The 19,634-nt window shown below is 42.0% G+C and overlaps 3 protein-coding genes across 5 annotated transcripts; 2 read left to right on the top strand and 1 right to left on the bottom strand.

Moving 5' to 3' along the window:
- The first annotated feature begins 632 nt into the window (after positions 1-632).
- LOC127773297 (uncharacterized protein At4g28440-like) lies at positions 633-2,774 on the top strand. Of its 2 annotated transcripts, none has more exons than XM_052299341.1 (3): positions 633-808; positions 979-1,217; positions 2,351-2,774. In XM_052299341.1, exons 2-3 carry the CDS (start codon positions 1,004-1,006, stop codon positions 2,539-2,541), a joined length of 405 nt encoding a protein of 134 aa, XP_052155301.1. In that variant the 5' UTR covers positions 633-808; positions 979-1,003; the 3' UTR covers positions 2,542-2,774. The 2 variants fall into 2 exon arrangements, with proteins under 2 accessions (XP_052155301.1, XP_052155299.1); XM_052299339.1 differs by having other exon boundaries at positions 637-808; positions 996-1,217.
- Positions 2,775-3,923: 1,149 nt separating this feature from the next.
- LOC127773031 (proline-rich receptor-like protein kinase PERK8) lies at positions 3,924-8,606 on the top strand. Of its 2 annotated transcripts, none has more exons than XM_052299042.1 (9): positions 3,924-5,075; positions 5,330-5,743; positions 5,837-5,923; positions 6,016-6,086; positions 6,208-6,284; positions 6,368-6,515; positions 7,092-7,253; positions 7,444-7,628; positions 8,182-8,606. In XM_052299042.1, exons 1-8 carry the CDS (start codon positions 4,325-4,327, stop codon positions 7,624-7,626), a joined length of 1,893 nt encoding a protein of 630 aa, XP_052155002.1. In that variant the 5' UTR covers positions 3,924-4,324; the 3' UTR covers positions 7,627-7,628; positions 8,182-8,606. The 2 variants fall into 2 exon arrangements, with proteins under 2 accessions (XP_052155002.1, XP_052155001.1); XM_052299041.1 differs by lacking the exon at positions 8,182-8,606 and adding an exon at positions 7,822-7,945.
- LOC127773030 (phospholipid-transporting ATPase 10-like) lies at positions 8,281-13,386 on the bottom strand. Its single transcript, XM_052299039.1, has 5 exons — positions 12,420-13,386; positions 10,745-12,075; positions 10,542-10,652; positions 10,152-10,428; positions 8,281-10,031 (listed from the first exon to the last, which is right to left on the bottom strand). The coding sequence occupies exons 1-5, from the start codon at positions 12,843-12,845 to the stop codon at positions 8,550-8,552; spliced, it is 3,627 nt and encodes a 1,208-aa protein (XP_052154999.1). The 5' UTR covers positions 12,846-13,386; the 3' UTR covers positions 8,281-8,549.
- Positions 13,387-19,634: the final 6,248 nt, after the last annotated feature.

The raw sequence follows: 19,634 nt of genomic DNA, 5'->3' as shown, positions 1-19,634 counted from the left end.
CTAAATATGAGTATGTCTAGATTTATAGTAAATGTTATATTTTTTTAGAGAAAGGTATTTTTATCCGGTCTCTACATCCAACCGAATATATGCAGTCTTTTTAAATTAGAAACTTAGCATATCAAATAGGGAACTTAGCTCTCAAATAACCTAATCTGAAATTCGCTCATATGGATATTTGAATTCAGGACTTTGGGGTGCTACTCAAGTCACTGCAATCACTGCGCTACATGCCCTTCACGTAAATGTCATATTCGGTACTGTTTGTTTATTTAGGGATATTGATTTGTTCATTTGAGGACGAAGAAAACTTATCATGTGCATCCATCGTCATACTTATCCTCGTGTGAAATAATTAACTATTTACCACTTTTACAAGTGGTGATAAATGATTTATCACTAAGATCCACATATCATAAAACATCATATACCAAATTCTTAATTGCCATATGTTGAAAAGTGACACATAAAATGTGGTGGTCGTGTGCATCTACAGAGAATATGTCGCGAGGCAGGCAGGAGGATGGACGGATGAGATATGCCGGCAGGAGAAAGGGGTGGCCCGAGGGCACGTGGAAGGAAGCGACGGGGGGCTAGACAGACGGAGGGAGACGGCTACTCCCTCCGCTGCTGTGGTCTGGTCTGTGGTCTGTGGAAGAGGAAGATATACAGGAAGAGACTCCTACTCCTAGATAGATATCGATAGAGATAAAATCCCCCACCCCACCCACCTTGCGCTTTTCTGCTCCGCCCGCAATTTCGCCGTCGCCGTCGTCGTCCTCCTCCCCGGCCGCTTCCCTTCATCCAGGTATCGATCACCTTAGCTCTCCCATCATCCAATCTCACACTCATATTCATGCAGATCCCGCCCGCCTCTGGATCAGATCAGATCAGGTCAGATCCGATCCGATCCGATCCGGCGAGATCCTCACCTCACCTGACCTGACCTGACCTGACCTGACGACTTCATAATAATAGTATTATTATTGTTGCAGGTTCCCCCATGGCGGACTCCGGCGCTCGCAGGCAGCCTAGCTTCACCAAGGTCGACCAGCTCCGCCCTGGGACCCATGGCCACAACCTTCTCCTCAAGGTCGTCGACTCCAAGATGGTCCTTCAGAGGGGCGGAGGCCCTCAGGGCAGGCACATGCGGATTGCCGAGTGCCTCGTCGGCGATGAAACCGGCATTATTGTCTTCACCGCAAGGAACGACCAGGGTACTTTACTTTCTATATCCTCCTCCTCTCTTTTATCTACTACTCCTCTTCTAGACTACTCCTATCTTTATTCATTCATTTCATTGATACTCGTCTTTTGCTTATGAAAGATACGTAACAGTAAGTCTTACTATTCCCACAATAGCCAACCCTAACCAGCACCAGTGATAATGCTTGTATGATTAGTTCCCTTTGTATTCATTTCTCATCATCTTGCTTATTCATAACTTGATGCTGTAACTCATGGAGATTGTTCCACATATATTGATGGAGGGCTTCTGCTAATTTTTTTTTTTCTGGTTCACCAGCAATCCTTTAACATGATAATAACTTGCTACTCCCAAATCTCCATCTCCATCTCAACATGAAGTCTGCTCTTCTGTCTAAAGTGCTACCTTGACTACAAGTTTTCACCCATGATGGTAGTATTAATTGGTGCCACAAATATTTTCCAGTCCTTTAATGGTACTTGTGTAACTTATGCTAAATAGATGAGAACGATTTCTTTGTATAAAGATATCGGTCATAAAACTAATAAGATTGGTTACGTGTTCTGGGACAACTCATTTTCCCACACAAGGAGCATGTATTCCTTGGTGAAAATTGAGCTTGTACACTGGCGAGCAAGTCATGTTGACTGTATGTTGATTTCATAGTTATAACATGTACTCCCTCCGTCCCATAATATAAGGGATTTTGAGTTTTTGCTTGCAACGTTTGACCACTCGTCTTATTCAAAAAATTTTGAAATTATTAATTATTTTATTTGTGACTTACTTTATTATCTACAGTACTTTAAGCACAACTTTTCGTTTTTTATATTTGCAAAAAAAATTTGAATAAGACGAGTGGTCAAATGTTGCAAGCAAAAACTTAAAATCCCTTATATTGTGGGACGGAGGGAGTACTTATGTGTTGTTTTTTGTTTTCCCTGTAACCAGTCATTGCTATTCAGTCCTGGTTCTCCAAAGCTACAACCTGGTTTTCTTACATTGGATGTCCAACCATAAGTGCTGCTGTTTTTCCAGCTCTAAAATGTTTGCAACTTTGTGCTATTTACATGTAACTGAGGTGTTTCTGGTCCTAGTGTGTGCATGTAACCTAAAGAAGCGCTAACACTTTCTTGTGTGCAGTGGATGTAATGAAGGCTGGGGCTAGTGTTGACCTGAGGAATGCCAAGATTGATATGTTCAAGGGGTCGATGCGGCTTGCGGTGGACAAGTGGGGGATTGTGAAAGCTGCTGAAAGCCCAGCTGATTTCACAGTGAAGGAGGATAACAACATGTCCTTGATCGAGTTTGAGCTGGTGACAGTGGTGGAGTGAGAGCCTTTTTTGGCGTAGGAGGACGGTATGTGGTAGAACCAATTCATCTTAACCAAGCAATAAGTGGAATCATGGTTGATGGGTTTTTGTTTATGTATTTGGAGACCCGGAGGTTGAGTAGTGTCATCTTTAATTAATTAATTATCCGACAATTGTTGAGAATAGTCTCCTGTAGTAGTCCTCTGTTGGACCTGTTATGATGATGCATCATCGAGTTGCTTATTGCCGTACTATATATGTATGCTACTGGTGGTGTTTTGCATGGGCACTACAAGAGAGAGTGCTGTGCTTACTGGCGATGGCGATGATAATAATCAACTGAAGCAGCAATGGTGATGTGATGTGCACTAGTACTTGTTTGCCTGGATGAAGAAGATGATATCCTGACTGATCGAGAGTTCTTGTGAGTATATGCAGATAGATAGATGACGGATTGGATGGGATAAGGTTTAGTAGGTTGGTACTCCTAGAGATGGAATGGGCTGGGCGGCCCCAGCTGCAACAGCAATGGTACAAATAGCCAAGCCCACCTCTCTCTCTCTCTCTGTCTCGTTAAGTTAATGGTGCCCTTTTGAGTCAAAGAAGCAGCACTCTTGCCTGCCCTGCTGCTGGTGGTTACAACTAATAATTGTGGTGTGGTTTTTGTGCGCCGCCAGCGCGAGCGCATCTATCTAATCGGAATCGGCCCTTCGTTTTAGTATCTTGCTAAATTTGATTTTATGGATACTAATCTGCTAGTGCGACTAGGGTAATTCTAACATCGTTTGGCTGCGTAATCCTATTTTTGCCTATGTCATCTCATCTCAAAAGTGGGGAAAGAAAAGAAAGCAGGTCAGAAGAGTACTCCAAAGGAGTCATGTGAATATTCAGGATTCTCACCAGTCACCACCTAGGAGTATTTGCAGAGTAGTAGGAGTAGGACCGTATCGTATAGCGATGAGGACCCTTCTTTAGTTCCTCATGGACTTTTTCCAAAAACATTCTATCCAATCATTGGACACATGTACGAAGCATTAAATATAGGATAAAAAGCCGAAACATTAAATATAGGATAAAAAGAAAAATTAATTGTACATTTTGCATGTAAATCGCAAAACGAATCTTTTGAGCCTAATTAATCCATGATTAACTATAAGTACTGCAGTAACTTACATGTGCTAATGACGGATTAATTAGGCTCAAAATATTTGTCTCACGGTTTTCCAGGCGAGTTATGAAATTAGTTTTTTTATTCGTGTTCGAAAACCCCTTCCGACATCCAGTCAAACATCCGACACTACATTCAAAAATTTTCATTTCACCGACTGGATAGGTCCGAAGAAGTGCTTATACAGTGACAACTGACAAGCACCATCCATGTTTATGATGTCGAGTTTTCCCAATTGTGAAGGAGGGGAAAGTGGTGAAGGGAGTAGCATTGCAGCGCAGCAGTCTCTTCTTCCTCGTCTCCTACTGTCTGTCTCTCTGTACTACTGGCCTCTCGCTCTCACACTCGTACGGCACCCCCGCTTTCTTCTTCTTCTTGTGCTGCTGCCTGCTGGTGCTGGGGTGGGGGGCTGGATTGGGGCTAAGATAAATTTGGTGGGTTTCGATTCGATTCGAGAGCTCTCTTCCTTCCTTAGTTCCTTGGTTCAGGAGGGTTGGTTGGTTGGTTCACAAGGCAAGGCAGATGAGATGAGGAGGAGGAGGAGAGGAATTGATCGATGATGATGATGGATTCAAGTGCAAGTGCAAGGCGCTGGGTTTGGATCTGAGCTCCCATCGTTACCTCTTGTCTGCCGCCATGGCCAACAAATCGAAATCGGCAGCGGCGTCCCCTTCTTCTTCCTCCTCACCGTCAGTCGCCCTTGGCCTTGCCGCCACCACGCCCACCACCTCCCCACTACCACTAGCACCTGCAGCTGCAGCCTCTTCCTCCAACCCCAATGCCACGCCGGCCGACACCACTCCCACTTCCCCGCCGCCCGCCTCCCCACCTCTACCGTCCGCAACGCCACCGCTTGCTGCCTCGCCACCGCCACCACCACCACCACCGCCACCCAGAAATTCACCATCGCCTCCTAAACCGCCAAGCCAAGCAGCGCAATCGCCTCTGCCCCCGACAACAACCACGACTACGCCTCCGACTGCTCCAGTACCAGCAGCAGCGCCTCCTCCTACTGCTCCCTCCCCTTATTCTGCTCCGTCTCCCACTCCCACTCCCACCCACACCCAGCCCCGCCCATCTCCGCCGCTGCTGCCTACACCTGCCACTGCTGCTGACCCTGCCAACCCCAACAAGGCCAGGCACCCCAGCTCCAACAAATCCTCCAGCCCTGCTGCTCCTCGACGCACTAACTCCTCCTCCTCACCGCCCAACCTTGCCATTGCTGTCGGTGCAGTGCTCGCCATCCTTGTGCTTAGCTTATTAGGAGCTGCTATATGGTACACTACCAAGAAGAAGAAGAAGCAGCGTAGGAGGGATAATGGCTACCGTGCTGGATTCATGTCACCCACTTCTCCCTTGTCTTCCCACCACCCATCATCAGGATCAGGTACTGCACTCCTCCCATCCCTTGTACTACTGCCATTTTTTCAGTTTTCACACCTACTTCTATTCCTCACTCTACAATGTAAAATGAGCACAAACTTCCTTACTATTCACACATTTTCAACTGTCCTTCCTTATAGAGGTACCGCAGTACCACAAAGTAACGCTATAGAAGCTCTCTTATTGTGTGATGCTAACATTTTCACCATGACGAATTTCAGCATGTAGTCGTTACTATCTTTGTCACTTTTTCTTCAGGTGCCTCCGCAAATGTAGGATCATCGTTGGACCCTTCTTTCAAAACAAACTATAGCGCCGGAAGTCCCAAACTGAAAGCATGCATGTCTGATATTAGCATGGGCAATTCCCGCTTCTTCACATACCAAGAACTGTACCAGATTACTGATGCTTTCTCAGCTCACAACCTGCTGGGGGAAGGAGGGTTTGGGTCTGTATACAAGGGCCACTTGCCAGATGGAAAACAAGTGGCTGTTAAGCAATTAAAAGATGGTGGTGGACAAGGGGAACGTGAATTCCAGGCTGAAGTCGAGATAATTAGTCGTGTGCATCACCGTCATCTGGTATCTCTTGTGGGATATTGCATTTCCAATAACCAAAGGTTACTTGTCTACGACTTTGTGCCTAATAACACCCTTCATTATCATCTTCACGGTATGGTTTAACCTCTTGCTACATTGTACATGGCCATTTCGTTCTTCTGCAAGTAGAAACTGAAACATGTATTGAATCAACCTGTAATCACAGGACACGGGAGGCCTGTTCTAGATTGGTCGGCTAGGGTTAAAATTGCTGCAGGTGCTGCTCGTGGAATAGCGTATCTACATGAAGATTGTAATGCTCCTTCCTATTTTTGACTATCTTCACGGTCATTATTCCATTATTTCGACATACCTTGTCCCTCCACTTATATCTCCATTTTTCAGGCCATCCAAGGATAATCCACCGAGACATCAAGTCCTCAAACATTTTGTTGGATAATAATTTCGAGGCACATGTAATTATATTCCCAAAATGATCCCAAGTGCATCTCTACACTACATAGTTAATGTAAATGAGTCTGGCCATATCTCATGGCCTACTTAATTTGCTGATTTGATCCTGTCCATGAATTCTAGGTGGCTGATTTTGGTCTTGCGAGGTTGGCTTTGGACGCTGTAACTCATGTAACTACCCGTGTAATGGGGACATTTGGGTTAGTGAAGCACTGGCAATTTTCAGAAGCAGATCTGTCGTGATCTTACAGAGATAATTAATAAAATTCGTTTTTCCTTGCAGGTACATGGCTCCAGAGTATGCATCAAGTGGGAAATTGACTGAGAGATCTGATGTGTTCTCTTTTGGTGTTGTTCTCTTAGAGCTTATCACTGGTAGAAAACCTGTTGATGCATCAAGGCCATTGGGTGATGAGAGCCTTGTTGAGTGGGTGAGTTATAGCTCTGGACTGAAATCTTATTGCTTAAAATGGTTTACTTGGTGGCATATTTTTAGTTCTGATACTCTATAATGTCCTTATCGGTGAATTTTTTGTCTGACTATTAACTGGAGATCTCCTAGAATATTGTTTGTTCACTGGGATTGGCTTAAGTTTCTATTGTCACGTGGCCCTTCTTTCCTAGTATTTTGATGGAATGTTGTCACTTTAGAAGTTAAGAGGGACATTTAGTTTGAATGCACTATTTGATATTTGGAGTACCCGTTGGCTGATGAGCGGCTCAAACAAATGTGGAATACTGTAAAATAAATCCTATGTATATATTCAGAGAAGAAGATTTTTATCGGAGTTTTTTTTTTGTATATGTATGTACTTGTGTCATGTCGTAAAAGCTAGTAGCTACTACCCTGAACTGCACAATCGCTACCTAACTCTGGTTCTCAACTACTGTATGCAATAACAAGACATCACTATCAGCTAAATGAGCTACATATCACTCAAATAGTTATTTTGTTGTCCTTCAACTTTGCAAACTCTTGACATTTCTTGAATCCCTATTGTTTGCAGGCTAGACCATTGCTTACTCAAGCTATTGAGACAGGTAATTTGGAAGAGTTGGTCGACCCCAGGCTTGAGAGGAACTTCAATGAAGCTGAAATGTTCCGTATGATTGAAGCTGCAGCAGCCTGTGTTCGATACTCCGCATCAAGGAGGCCCAGAATGAGCCAGGTGCATATAATATACAAGCTACGTTTGGAATTTGTCTGGAAACATTTCATTTTTTTACATGAACTGGGAACAATGCTTTGCATTCCAATCTGCGCATACGAATAGTGCATTTCATTTCAATTGGTACTACGGTTGTGGTTTTCAGTCTATCTAGAAGCAGTTATCAAGTTAAAATCTTGATTTCTTTCAGGTGGTGCGAGCTCTTGATAGCTTAGCCGATATTGATCTAACAAATGGCGTTCAGCCAGGGCAGAGCGAGCTTTTCAATGTGGCGAACACAGCAGAGGTTAGGATGTTCCAGCGGATGGTGCTGGGCAACCACGATGACAGCTCCGACATGAGCCAATACGGTTGGAGCAGCAGTCGCCAGTAGAGGTACTCTACTCATAGCCTCAAGCTCCAGGATCCTGTAGCGTGCAGTAGTTGCTTTCTTTGCTCAGTATTGACTAGTCTATTCTTCTTCACTCACTAATCCGGGTTGAATTGGGTATGGAGTGTCCAGTGTAATCCTTACTATGTTAGGGCTAAGCAAAGCGAACTGAATTGATTGTTTGATTGTTATTCGCAGAAGAATAGGGTGGCGAATTGAGTGCTCCCGTAACGTGTAGATCGATCATGTATGTACACATGAACTCATTCTTGTTTGACAAAATTATGGTGTTGGTCAAAGCACAAAAGCACACACGAGATCATTTAAGCTTCTAGATGTTTTCTCTTTCTCTGAATTTTTGATGTTGACGCCAAGAGGAGGACGACGACGTTATGGTCTCATGTGGCGTCTCAACTGAACCACCCACAAGAAACGAAACGTCGTCGTCGTGGTGGCTAACAAGTTACATCATTTTATAATGGAATAATGCTGCCTGTAAGTGTAACAATTAACGCCGAATGTCTTGCCTGACCAAAAACAAGTGTTCCTGATTTCCAGGCCATCAAATTTGACTATCACACGAGTTCTTTTTAGGTGATCACATCACAAAGAAAGAGCCATTGGTGAACCAAAATGAAAACAAGAAAAGAATGGAAGTATCTTTACTGTTCCTGAATGAATATTAATGTGTGATGATGAAGGAACAAAACAAGATAAAAATGGATGGTACGTACGTATGCGTCCGCTCCAATGTACTTACATGTTGTCGTATGAGATGAGCAAGTAGGGTTAATGTACAGTTACAAGGCTAGTACTAGGCTTCAGCTAGTATAAATTTTGTACACGAAAAAGGGAAATTGATTTGGATGTGGAAAAAAAAATGGTGCTGTTAGTGAACAGTAGCTGCTTGCTAGACTATACTATTACTAGGTAGATGTGGTTTGTGAATGTGAATGTGATTGGGAAGGAGGAGGGAGGTGGAGGTCCCTGGCGTCGCGGCGGGCGGAGACGCCAACCCCGGTGGACCTGACGGAGAACTGGCGCAGGGCGTGGCCGAACTCGGGGTCGTCGGCGTTGGAGCCACGGTGCTGCAGCCACTGGATCTTGTTGTGGTAGTCGGGGAAGAAGCGCGTCTTGGCGGCGGAGTAGGTGAAGTAAGGGAGGAGCGCGGCGGCGGGGACGAGCAGGGTGACCACCCAGTAGGAGGGCGCGGCGGCCAGGCCGTCGGTGAAGAGCATGAAGTAGTTGGTGGAGAAGGCCGGGGTGATGGCGCCGTAGGCGAGGAGGAACACGTACCACAGCGCCACGCTGCCCCAGATGCAGGCGTGCTGCACCAGGGTGAAGTAGTTGGCCGTCACCGTCATCTGCGCGTTCACCGCCCACACCACGCACGTGTAGGCGGTGCCGCTCAGGATGGCCAGGTCCACCACCTCGCCGCCCCGCCGGAACGCCTGGTGCTGCAGCGCCGCCGACGTCAGGAAGAAGATGATCACGCCGCTGGCCACGCCGTACGCCATCCACCCCAGCAGCCTCGACCATCGGAACAGCAGGTTCTGGGGGCCCTCCTGGTACAGCATCGGGTACCTCAGGCAGAAGCGCGCCGACACGTCCTGGTCGAACACTCCCATGGCGATCACCGGCAGCGACGTGAAGAAGACGTTGTACGTCGACAGCGCCCAGTCGTTGTAGAAGGTCTGGCCGGAGAAGGAGGTGTAGGCCTCGTACAGGAAGAGGGTGACGCCGAAGGTGATGTTCTTGTAGAAGAAGTAGCAGATCATCGCCGATATCCTGCTGTAACACCAGTGGCCATGGACCAGCAGCAGCCGCTCCAGGAACCTGAACTGCGCGATGGACACGTCGCTCGCCATCACCGCCTGCATCCCTTCCGCGCCGCTGATCCCGACCCCGATGTCCGCCTCCTGGATCATGCCCACGTCGTTGGCGCCATCCCCGATCGCCAGGCTCACCTTCCCCGTGCTCTCCTTCACCAGCCTCGTCACCAGAGCCTTCTGCTTCGGCGACGAACGGCAGCAGATCACCGACTTGCAGCCCACCGCAAGGTCCATCAACGCGCCCTTGGCATCCTCCTCCAGGGCATATGTCAGCGACTTCCCATCGATGATCAAAGCAAAGGCTTCGCCAACTACCGATCCATCTATCCGCTTCTTTCCCTCGTTGATTTGCTTCACCACGTTTTCCTTTGATGCCTTCGCAACAGCCGCTTTGTCGCCACCGCCTTTCTCCAGGGCGATGATATCCGGTTGCTCCAGTGTGATGGTTATCTGCGTCATACCTTGTCTCAGTAGACTGCACGCATACCCGATGTTGATGGCGGTTTCCATCTTGTCGCCCGTCAGCACCCATATCTTGATACCAGCTTGTGCAAGTTTGTCGATGCATTCAGGCACCTAACAAATTATAAAATCATGAATAACAACAGCTATATATCAGCAAACCATGCATGCATGGTCCATGATGGGGGAATCGAAGATATATAGATTTTTTTTTTTACTCAGCAAACCACTTACCCCCTTCTGTAGTTTATCCTCGACAGCGGTAGCACCAAGAAGAATCAATTTCCTCTCAAGCAAATCCGCAGCCTCTTCAATCATTTCATCTCTATCAGCACTGACAGAGTTCTTGGCTGCAGTGAACTTCCTGTCGAAATTCGCATATTCGGCCTCATCAAGTTGGCGGTATGCGAGAACAAGTGTTCTCAGACCAGCATCGGCGTATTCATTTATGTGATCCTGGGTCACTTCTCTGGACGCACAATCACTACTTGATAGCCTCTCGAACATCACACTGTATACATATATAGTTTTTGAGATCAAGTCAATACATGGATAAGAATTAGGGGCCGTCATGCAAGCATATTGAGCAAAATACTTAGGAGTTCCAGCAGAATATATACTGACCTGTCAGCGCCTTTACTAAAGAGAAAGATCTTCCCCTCCTCATTCCTAACTATTACCGACATCCGCTTCCGAGCACTGTTGAACTCAAGGACATGCAAGAGCTTATATGATCTGCCAAGGAAATTCAGGAAAATATTATTAGTTCTGAATCTAATTTCAAAGAAAAGGAAACAATAAAAAGCTCACTCTAATAAGTGGAGTACCTGTCGACTTGTTTTCCAGACGAGGGATCTAACTCATGCAGAAAAACACCGGTCTGTGTCCTCTGGTAAAACGTGAAACCGAGCTCCCGTGCGGCAACAACAAAAGCAGCCTCGTCAGGTGACTCTGCTTCATAAGAAATCGTGCCTGATTCTTCGTCAACTTCGGGTATGCACGTATGGCAAACGGCCAACAACCTGAAGAACATCTGAATCACACCAGAGTGGGGTTGGCTAACCCAGTTACCGTTCATCACACGCTCATCCGTGAAATTAAATCCTTTGATTGCAGCTTGAGAGCCTTGGGTGTTGCTGGCCATGTCGGCGATCAAGGGAGAACCTTTTCTTTTCGCCATTGCTCTCTCCACCTCAGTGATACCACGGCCATACGCAATTCCGGCAATTGAGCATTTGATGAACTCCATGGAATTGCAAGTCAGAGTCCCAGTTTTATCCGTAAGGATCGTGTCCACTTGACCCAACTCCTCGTTCAAGTTGGATGTTCTAGCATGAGCCGGTGTGTCGGTCTCCTCATGATACATATGAATGTCTTGGTTGATGAACAGAGCCTGCAGAAGCTTGACAATCTCAATAGAGATGTACAGAGAGATTGGTATGAAGTTCCCATATAGCATCATGGCTGTGAAGAAATGAAGTATTGCTGATATGGCTGCTTTGGTTGGCTTGAAGTAGATGGTAGAGTCGTCCGGCCTAAGGTACCATCTTTTCGGCCTGCCATCTTGTAGGTCATCTCTGGTTGCGATGCCAAAGAAAACCGATCCGATGACTGAAATCAGGACAAGTACAGACAAAAGCAAGTAGATGATCCGGTCCATCTTCCTTTCAATCTTACTTCTCTTGGATGGGGCTTTCATAGCATTCTGCATGACCTTTGTATCATGGCCTGTGAAGATGACCACACCGTACACATACTCGGTGTTGCGAAGCTTTGAGTCTCTGAGAAGGATCTGCTGGGGTGACAGAGGATACTGTTGTTCTTCGATTTCGATGTTGCCAACAAAGGAATAGAGGTGTGGATTTGGGTCCTCACACCTTATTACAGCCCTGAAGCTATTGAAGCTGTCATCCTCCTGCAAGCCGGATGATGCCTCTAGAGATTGCTTGAGCTTGAGATTTGTCTCCCCATCCAGGTTCATGGTCTCAACATAGCAAATGGCGTCTTCGTAGCTAGATGAGAGGAGGATTAGGTCAGCAGGGAAAAACTCATCTTTTTCAACCTTGACAATATCACCAACTTGGAGGTTCATCCATTTGGTAGAATGGAAAGCACCGTCCTGGAGCACTTTTGTCTTTCTGTTGTTTACCTCGGTATCCTGGATGAAACAAACAAACAAACAGTTGGTAAGATTTTTCAGTAGCTAGCTAGTTCAACAAATCTAAATACTCCTAGTAGTGATGAAATTGAGGATCAGTTATCATTTGCATAAGTAATTGCCTATTATATGGAGTAGTATGGTTGATCTGTTTCTGCATGCATATGCCCTTAAATAAAAATGGGTAAAATTGGGCGATTGCTTGCTAGCAATAATCGGCTAGGGAACTACTAGTACTAATCCCTAGTCCTACTGGAGTGAGGAGTATATACTACTGGAAATACTAGATTAGTAGCTGTTGATCGAATGGAAATTAATTAAGGAAACGAAGGGAAGAAAGTGACCTGCTGCTTCCTCCTCCAGTCTTCGATGGCCTCCTTGACCATGGTGGCGAGGAGGACGAGGACGAGGGGGGCGACAGCGCTGGCGGAGGTGTAGGGGGCGAGGTTGGTGTAGGTGAGGCAGGCGGAGATGAGGAAGTAGATGTTGGCCACTCTGCGGAACTGCTCCAACAGGGACTTGGGCACGAAGGTGACCACGTTGTACTTGGTCGTCGACACCGAGTTGGAGCGGTACCCGTACTCCGGGATGCCGCCGCCGCCGTTGGCGTTGACGACGCGCGTGAACCCCGGCCCGCCGATCCTGCTGGAGCTTTCGTCGTCGACTGCCGTCGGCCTCCGCCCGCACGCGAAACTGTACAGCCTGCTCAGCCTCATCTTGCTCCTCCGCCGGCCCCTCCGACGACCATCGCCGCCGCCAGTTGCCATCATATATATGGATGGATTTTGCCAACTACTCCTACTTACTAGTAGCGACGAGCTAGATGATGTTGAGCTTCTTTTCTTGCCGGCCGGCTATTCCTTCCTTAATACTCCAGTACGAGCTAGGTAGCAACCCAAGAAGAAGAAGAAGAAGAAGAAGCCGCCGCCGCAGAGGACGAAGAAATCGAGGGAAAACCAGGCTCAAGGGCAGCCTATCCTACCCTCAGGCCTCAGCAGCTGCTTCCAATATGTACTACTCCTACTACTTCTACTACTACTACTACAAGGGAGGGATGGTTTGTTCCTATACATATGGCCGGGCAGTGGGCTTCTTCTCAATTTCTTAGGAAGCTCCGCCCCTCCCCTCTTTTCAGGTTTCACGCGGGTCTCTCGGTCAGCAACGGAGACCGCAACTTCTTCCCCTTCTCTTCTTGACAATTCACAAGAAGAAGAAGATGATGAAGATGAGGAGGGAGTGGGAGAGGCGGTCCGTCTTTTGGTCGTACAAGTGCAGCTGCCTCTTCCTTCTTCCCTTGGTTCGGATTTGGAGATGGAGGGACGGTTGACTTGCGGGTTTTTTCTTTTACTTGTCAATTGCTCGCCTAACTAGAAAAGATTCCTACTTCTCATTTTTAAACTACCCCAATATTTTACTAGGTTTTAAGGAACCTGCAATTGAGGGGAACTACCAACTACTCCATTTTTCTTTAATACTCCCTTCGTAGTTTAATTTTTTTTTCCATAATCAAACTTTATTAAGTTTGACTAAATTTATAAAAAGATTTAGCAACATCTAAAAAGTCGAGTTAGTTTCATTAAATCTAAAATTACATATATTTTGATATATGTTTGTTTTGTATTGAAAATACTGCTCCCTTCATCCCATAATAAAGTACTAGGATGGGACATATACTAATACTACGAATTTAAACAATAGTACTAGGATACGTCCTATTCGGTTGTAGGTTGTTGTATTCTAGGACGAAGGGAGTATTATATTTTATATAAACTTAGTCAAACGACTTATAATATGGAACATATGAAGTATGTAGGAGTACTTACAGTTCTTAGAAGGAAATGCTTTAGAAAATTCTAGACTAGTGTTCTTTTCTTTCATTTTGCTTTGGGATTTACGCACGATCAATGATGGTACTAAAATGGTAAGGCCATTTGAAACGAGGATGGGGAAAACACAGTAATATGAAAAGCCAGTAATAGATTGTTATATTCATTTGATTCATAGAGGATTTTAAAACATAGTAGTTCTAAAACTGTCATTTGATTAACACAGGAAAAGCACATAAATTTTAGATACATGATAAGTGCTTATTTTCCTTCAAAATTGCTTTAGAATAGTCTATTTCACAAGAATTTTAAAAGGAATGGGTAGAAATCAATCCTTTGTTTCAAAAGTCTCCCTAGAATTATTTCTCATAGAATAAAATCCTCTGTAATTCCTATCATTTTTCTTTTATTTCGAAGAAGGTCTAAATGGTGTTCACGAACAGTACTTGCCTCGTGACGGTCACAACCTGTACAAATGGTTAGATTTATCACATCGCCGATACAGGTGTTCGTCTCATCGTAGATAGAAAGGAGAGTAACGATAGTACATTACGAACCCAGCCATATGAATACATACTTAGAAGTATCTTAACTGTATTATTTTTCTTTGTCCAGGAATTCAAAGCAGAATTATCATTTTCTAATGTTTATATTATATTAGGGTATAAATTTGAATCACAAAAATATTTATATTTTAAGTGTATACAATAAATTGAAAGAAGTTCTACACAAATCGAGAAGTTGACTAGTGGTTCTCTCAGAATTACCTTTTCTCCTCTTTCAGGTACTTACCTCAGAATTAGAGCTGCCTGATACACTCACATGGCCATGTCGGACCTAGCTTAACTAGTAGCCTCATTTCTTTCAATTCTAGCATAAATTTTCTGATTTGCTACTGTGCCTTACTCTCACATGATCTTGGTAAAAAAATCATGTTTACTCTCCCAGTCTATAAATCTTCATATTAAGTAAAGAAGAAAAAGTTTCAAACCGTGGATTGAATAAACAGAGTCCAAGTATAGTTACAATTAAATATATGAATATTTAGAATAAAATAGAATACAATTATGCATGTGAATAATTAAAATTTAGAATAAAATATAATGAAGCCAAGCATTTTTACAACACAAATTCCAAAGTAAAATTTTCACAAAAATACGAAAATTAGCAATTGGATTGCCATGCAAATTTCATAAAAATTCCAAATGATAGAATCTGGGATATAATATTAGGAATATTAAAAATAGTTGATGTTAAACATGAATAATGGGAATTGATAATAAAAAGTAGAATATATATATGTGTGTGTATATTACTTTGAAACCTTTAAATTAAAATTACTCTACTCTAAGGAAAACATTAAGCATCCGTAGTATCGTGCTATCTATTAGAATTAATGAAAATAATGATGGAGAAGAGTATTTGAAATCCTGAAAATATTACAAATCTATGAAGCTCGGTAATAATGAAGTGCTTATAGCGAGGGATTTTTTTTTCTTGTTTGAAAAGGGTTGTAGACTATCAAGAATGTGCAATACAATATGCCATCTTTTGTAAGTGGAAGAATGCCATTAAAGAGAACAATTAGTTTGAAGGTGGTGTATACAATAAAGTTTTATCTTCAATCTATCTTATTGCTAAGAGAATACTAAAAAGAGCCATCACGTTTACTTAATGGACATAGGAATTGCCATATTAAATCGGAATATTAAACGTAAAAGTTAAGTTTGCTCCATGGTCTACAACTTGGAATGGAAACTATGGAGTTGCAGGTTAAAGTCTTGGACGAAGGAGATGTTTAGCTGAGAATTGGAATATTCATTCATTCGGAAGAAGCTTGAATTTTTGAAATCTTAAGCTGTTCACTAGTTAGTTAAATAATGAACGTGCTAAAGCAGTCCAAATTTTGACTTGAGCACCGTTATAACTTTTTTTTTTGGAAAAAGAAGTTCTCTCTCCGGTCATGAATATCTAAAATTTAGGATAAAACTTTTGAAATTTTGACAATATTTTCTCAAATGCTTAAACTAAAAAAATGGTAGGCACACATTTGCAACACCATAAACTCATTAGATATTATAAGTTATTTTAATATAAAATTTATAAATAGCGTTATCCTATATGTCAAATATTGATGACTCAAAGGAGTATTGAGCAGATTTATTCATGCCGTTTTTACAATATACTCCTCCGTCTTTAAATATTTAAGACCGTTAACTTTTTAAAATATGTTTGATCGTTCGTCTTATTCAAATAGTAATTATTAATTCTTTTTTTATCATTTAATTCATTGTTAAATATATTTTTATGTATACATATAGTTTTATATATTTCACAAAAGTTTATGAATAAGACGAATGATCAAATATATTTTAAAAAGTTAACGGCGTTAAATATTACTACAATATGTTATCAAGATCAAGTATGCGGTTGAAGAAAAGAATCACATTACAAAACTGCAGTAGTACTGTATATCATCTTTCAAGGCTCTACTTAACCCCCTCGAATATTCGCGCTCTCGAATATTAGCATTTTTGAAACCCAAAGCACTCAAGAATACAACACCGTCTGAGTGGCTCTGGTGAGTTTAGAGGCGATTTTACCATGGCATTAGCATTCACAATTTGCATGTGATATGTGTTCCAATATTGCTTCTAGAAGTCAGGCTGTGCTCTTAATTTTCCTTTTCCTTGTGTGTGTCAGTGTCACGGTCGATCCACTGGTATTGTTAGTTGCAATATAGCTTCTAGAAGGAATAATTCCCGTGTTTTTCTTATTTTTTTTCTTTTCGTGTTCCCACCTAAGATTATCCGTGTTTGAGTCAGATTTTAAGTTCGTTTGTTTTTGGAAATATAAAAGGAGTTGTATAAGAAATCTCTTTAAAAAACTCGTATGCTAACTTGAGATGAAAGTCGGACTCATAATTGTAGCTCATGATTTTCTAAAAAAATATCCAAGCGAATTCAAACAGCAAATTTTATCCTAGCTAAACCGTATAACAATAATAAGATTAAAATAGCATTCACCCGTTGCAACATACGGATAATTTTTCTAGTATTATTATATATATAGGACTATGCTACACGAGACATTTATTTCGTACATATATTGAATATTGAATCAACCAAATTACATAATTGAATGAAGAGCCAGGCGTGCCAGATTGTACATGAGGCCAATTGTTTTGTTTTTATATATGCACAGCAGTAAAAGGCCAAAGTTAGGGCTGCTTAGTTTCAGGGGTGAAAAGTTTTAGTGTATCACATTGAATATATGGACACACATTTGAAGTATTAAATGTAGTATAACAAAACAAAATACATATTTCTCTTGTAAACTGCGAGACGAATTTATTAAGCCTAATTAATCCGTCATTAGCAAATGTTTATTGTAGCACCACATTGTCAAATCATGGCGTAATTACGCTTAAAAGATTCGTCTCGCAATTTACACAATCTATAGTTTTTTTATATATTTAATACTTTATATATGTGTGCAAACATTTGATGTGACATGATGAAAAGTTTTTTATGGGAATTAAACAGGGCCTTACATTAGTACTCCTGTTTGCTAAGAAGTGTACGTACCAGACGGACCGTTTTAGATCTTTGATTTTGTCTCAATCTATTACTCCCTCCGTTTCAGGCTATAATATGTTTTGATTTTAGTCAAAGTCAAACTATTCAAATTTAACTAAGTTTATGCACAAATATAGTAATATTTATAATATCAAATTAGTTTCATTAAATCAATAATTGGATATATTTTTATAACTAATTTGTGTTGAGTTGAAAATATTATTATTATTTTTTATAAACTTAGACAAACTTAAAATAGTTTGACTCTAACCAAAACCTTTAACCAAACCAAAGTCTTTAACTAAAAAACGGAGAAGGAAGTAGGGTGGAGTAGGTCTTATCTCTAACTTGCTCTTAAGAAAAAGGTGACACGTACGAGTCGTCCATAAAACACGATGGTTGGACTTGGAATAGTATAATAATAATGCCAGCCATGCATGCATAAGCGCTGACGAAACCTCAATTAGGCCACGTTCGAATCTCATTGAGACGAAGATTTTTCTAGATTTTCGTTAGCATATATTTCAAACCATTAGATAGTATGTTTCGTACAAAATTTATATATATATATATGAGTTGCTTTAAAATATTAAACAAATTTATATTTTAAGTTTAAAATAATTAAAACTTAATTAATTATTATATGTTATTTTTTTTCCTTGCACAAACTTAGACCTAGTCCTCCGTTCTTTTCTTCTCTGGCACATGTTCTTAAAAAAGCTGAAAGATCTCTGCCACATATCGTTAGAAAAACTGAAAAATGCAGTATGATGAGATCAATTTCGCGATCTATCTATCTGGCGCAGTAGCATCGACATCTATCTACGTTTTGCACTTCTGATGAAAAAGTCAATGCATGTATGCATTGAGACGAGTTAGGTGCAGGGCTGCAGGCCGGGTTGCTCAAGTGGCATTAATTAACACCAGCCAGGCAGCCACCTTTGATTGAATATTCGAATTTGACTTTGACCATTAACGAATCATATGCAATTAGTAACTTCCATACAAAACTTTCTCTATTCTAAAAACTGTCAAAGTAATTTTGGCTCATGTGCCGGTTTTCCGATTGATTTCAGGAATCTATCCATATTTTATTTGACAGTAGCAAAATTTATGAGATACTTAGGCCCTGTTTAGATTCTAACTTTTTTCTTCAAACTTTTAACTTTTCCGTCACATTGAACTTTCCTACACACCTTTTCTGTCATATCGTTTTAATTTCTTCAAACTTCCAATTTTAACATGGAACTAAACACAGCTTTACTATGTTCCATATTCATCATTATATAAGCTTTTCATTAAGATAAAGGAAGCCTTAACTTCCTCACATTTCATTTAATGTAAGTACGAGGTGAAGAAAAATCAAGAAACATGTAGACTTTTAACTCCCCATACACAAGAAATAATAAGAGTTTTACTACCCTCTTTTGATATGAGTAACTAGATCCTGATCAAATGATATGTATTGATAAGTTGATTGTGGAGAACTCAACGTTGATGATTCAAAAGGTTCCGGCCAGAACGATTGATCCCCTCTCAATCACTACAACACTGCTCTATTGGTTATCAATCGTACCGAAATGCGGTTGACATCGTCAAGTAGGTTATCTCCTGCAAGCGAATCGAGAGCACAAGTAAGAGAGTAGAAAAAACAATATGAATATATGGCAAATATTGAAGCCATATACCAAACTAAGCAGCGAAATTGCAATAGCAGAATAATCTAAGCAAAACCCTCCTAATTCATTAATTGTTGAATAAATAGGTTCTAGGGTCGACCAAGGACCCCTAGACGCGTACATAATAGATTTCAACACGATACATGGGCCGATGACCCAAAAGATAGTGCCAATCCACCTGGACAAATTCTAGACACCAACTTGTTTTGATGATTTTTGTTGACTTGGAAGGAATTTCTACGTAAGATCAGGTCCATTGGGAGGTAGTCTAATTAGCTTTCCATGTATGCATAGAACGTCGAAAACTAAGTCCGAATGAGATCTGGACAATGATTTTAATGCATATTACTCCTAGATCTCGAGGTGGGCTTGAACTTGATTTGAATTGGATCTCCATCTCCTAGCCTCTTTCCAAGTACTTCTCGATTCTCCCACTTTCATATACAAAAGAGTGATGGTCTCATCAAATTTAATTT

This window comes from Oryza glaberrima, chromosome 5 (assembly GCF_000147395.1).
Source record: "Oryza glaberrima chromosome 5, OglaRS2, whole genome shotgun sequence".
Classification (NCBI taxonomy): domain Eukaryota; kingdom Viridiplantae; phylum Streptophyta; class Magnoliopsida; order Poales; family Poaceae; genus Oryza; species Oryza glaberrima.
Note: the sequence above shows the minus strand (reverse complement) of the source record. Positions and strands in the feature narration are given on the sequence as shown.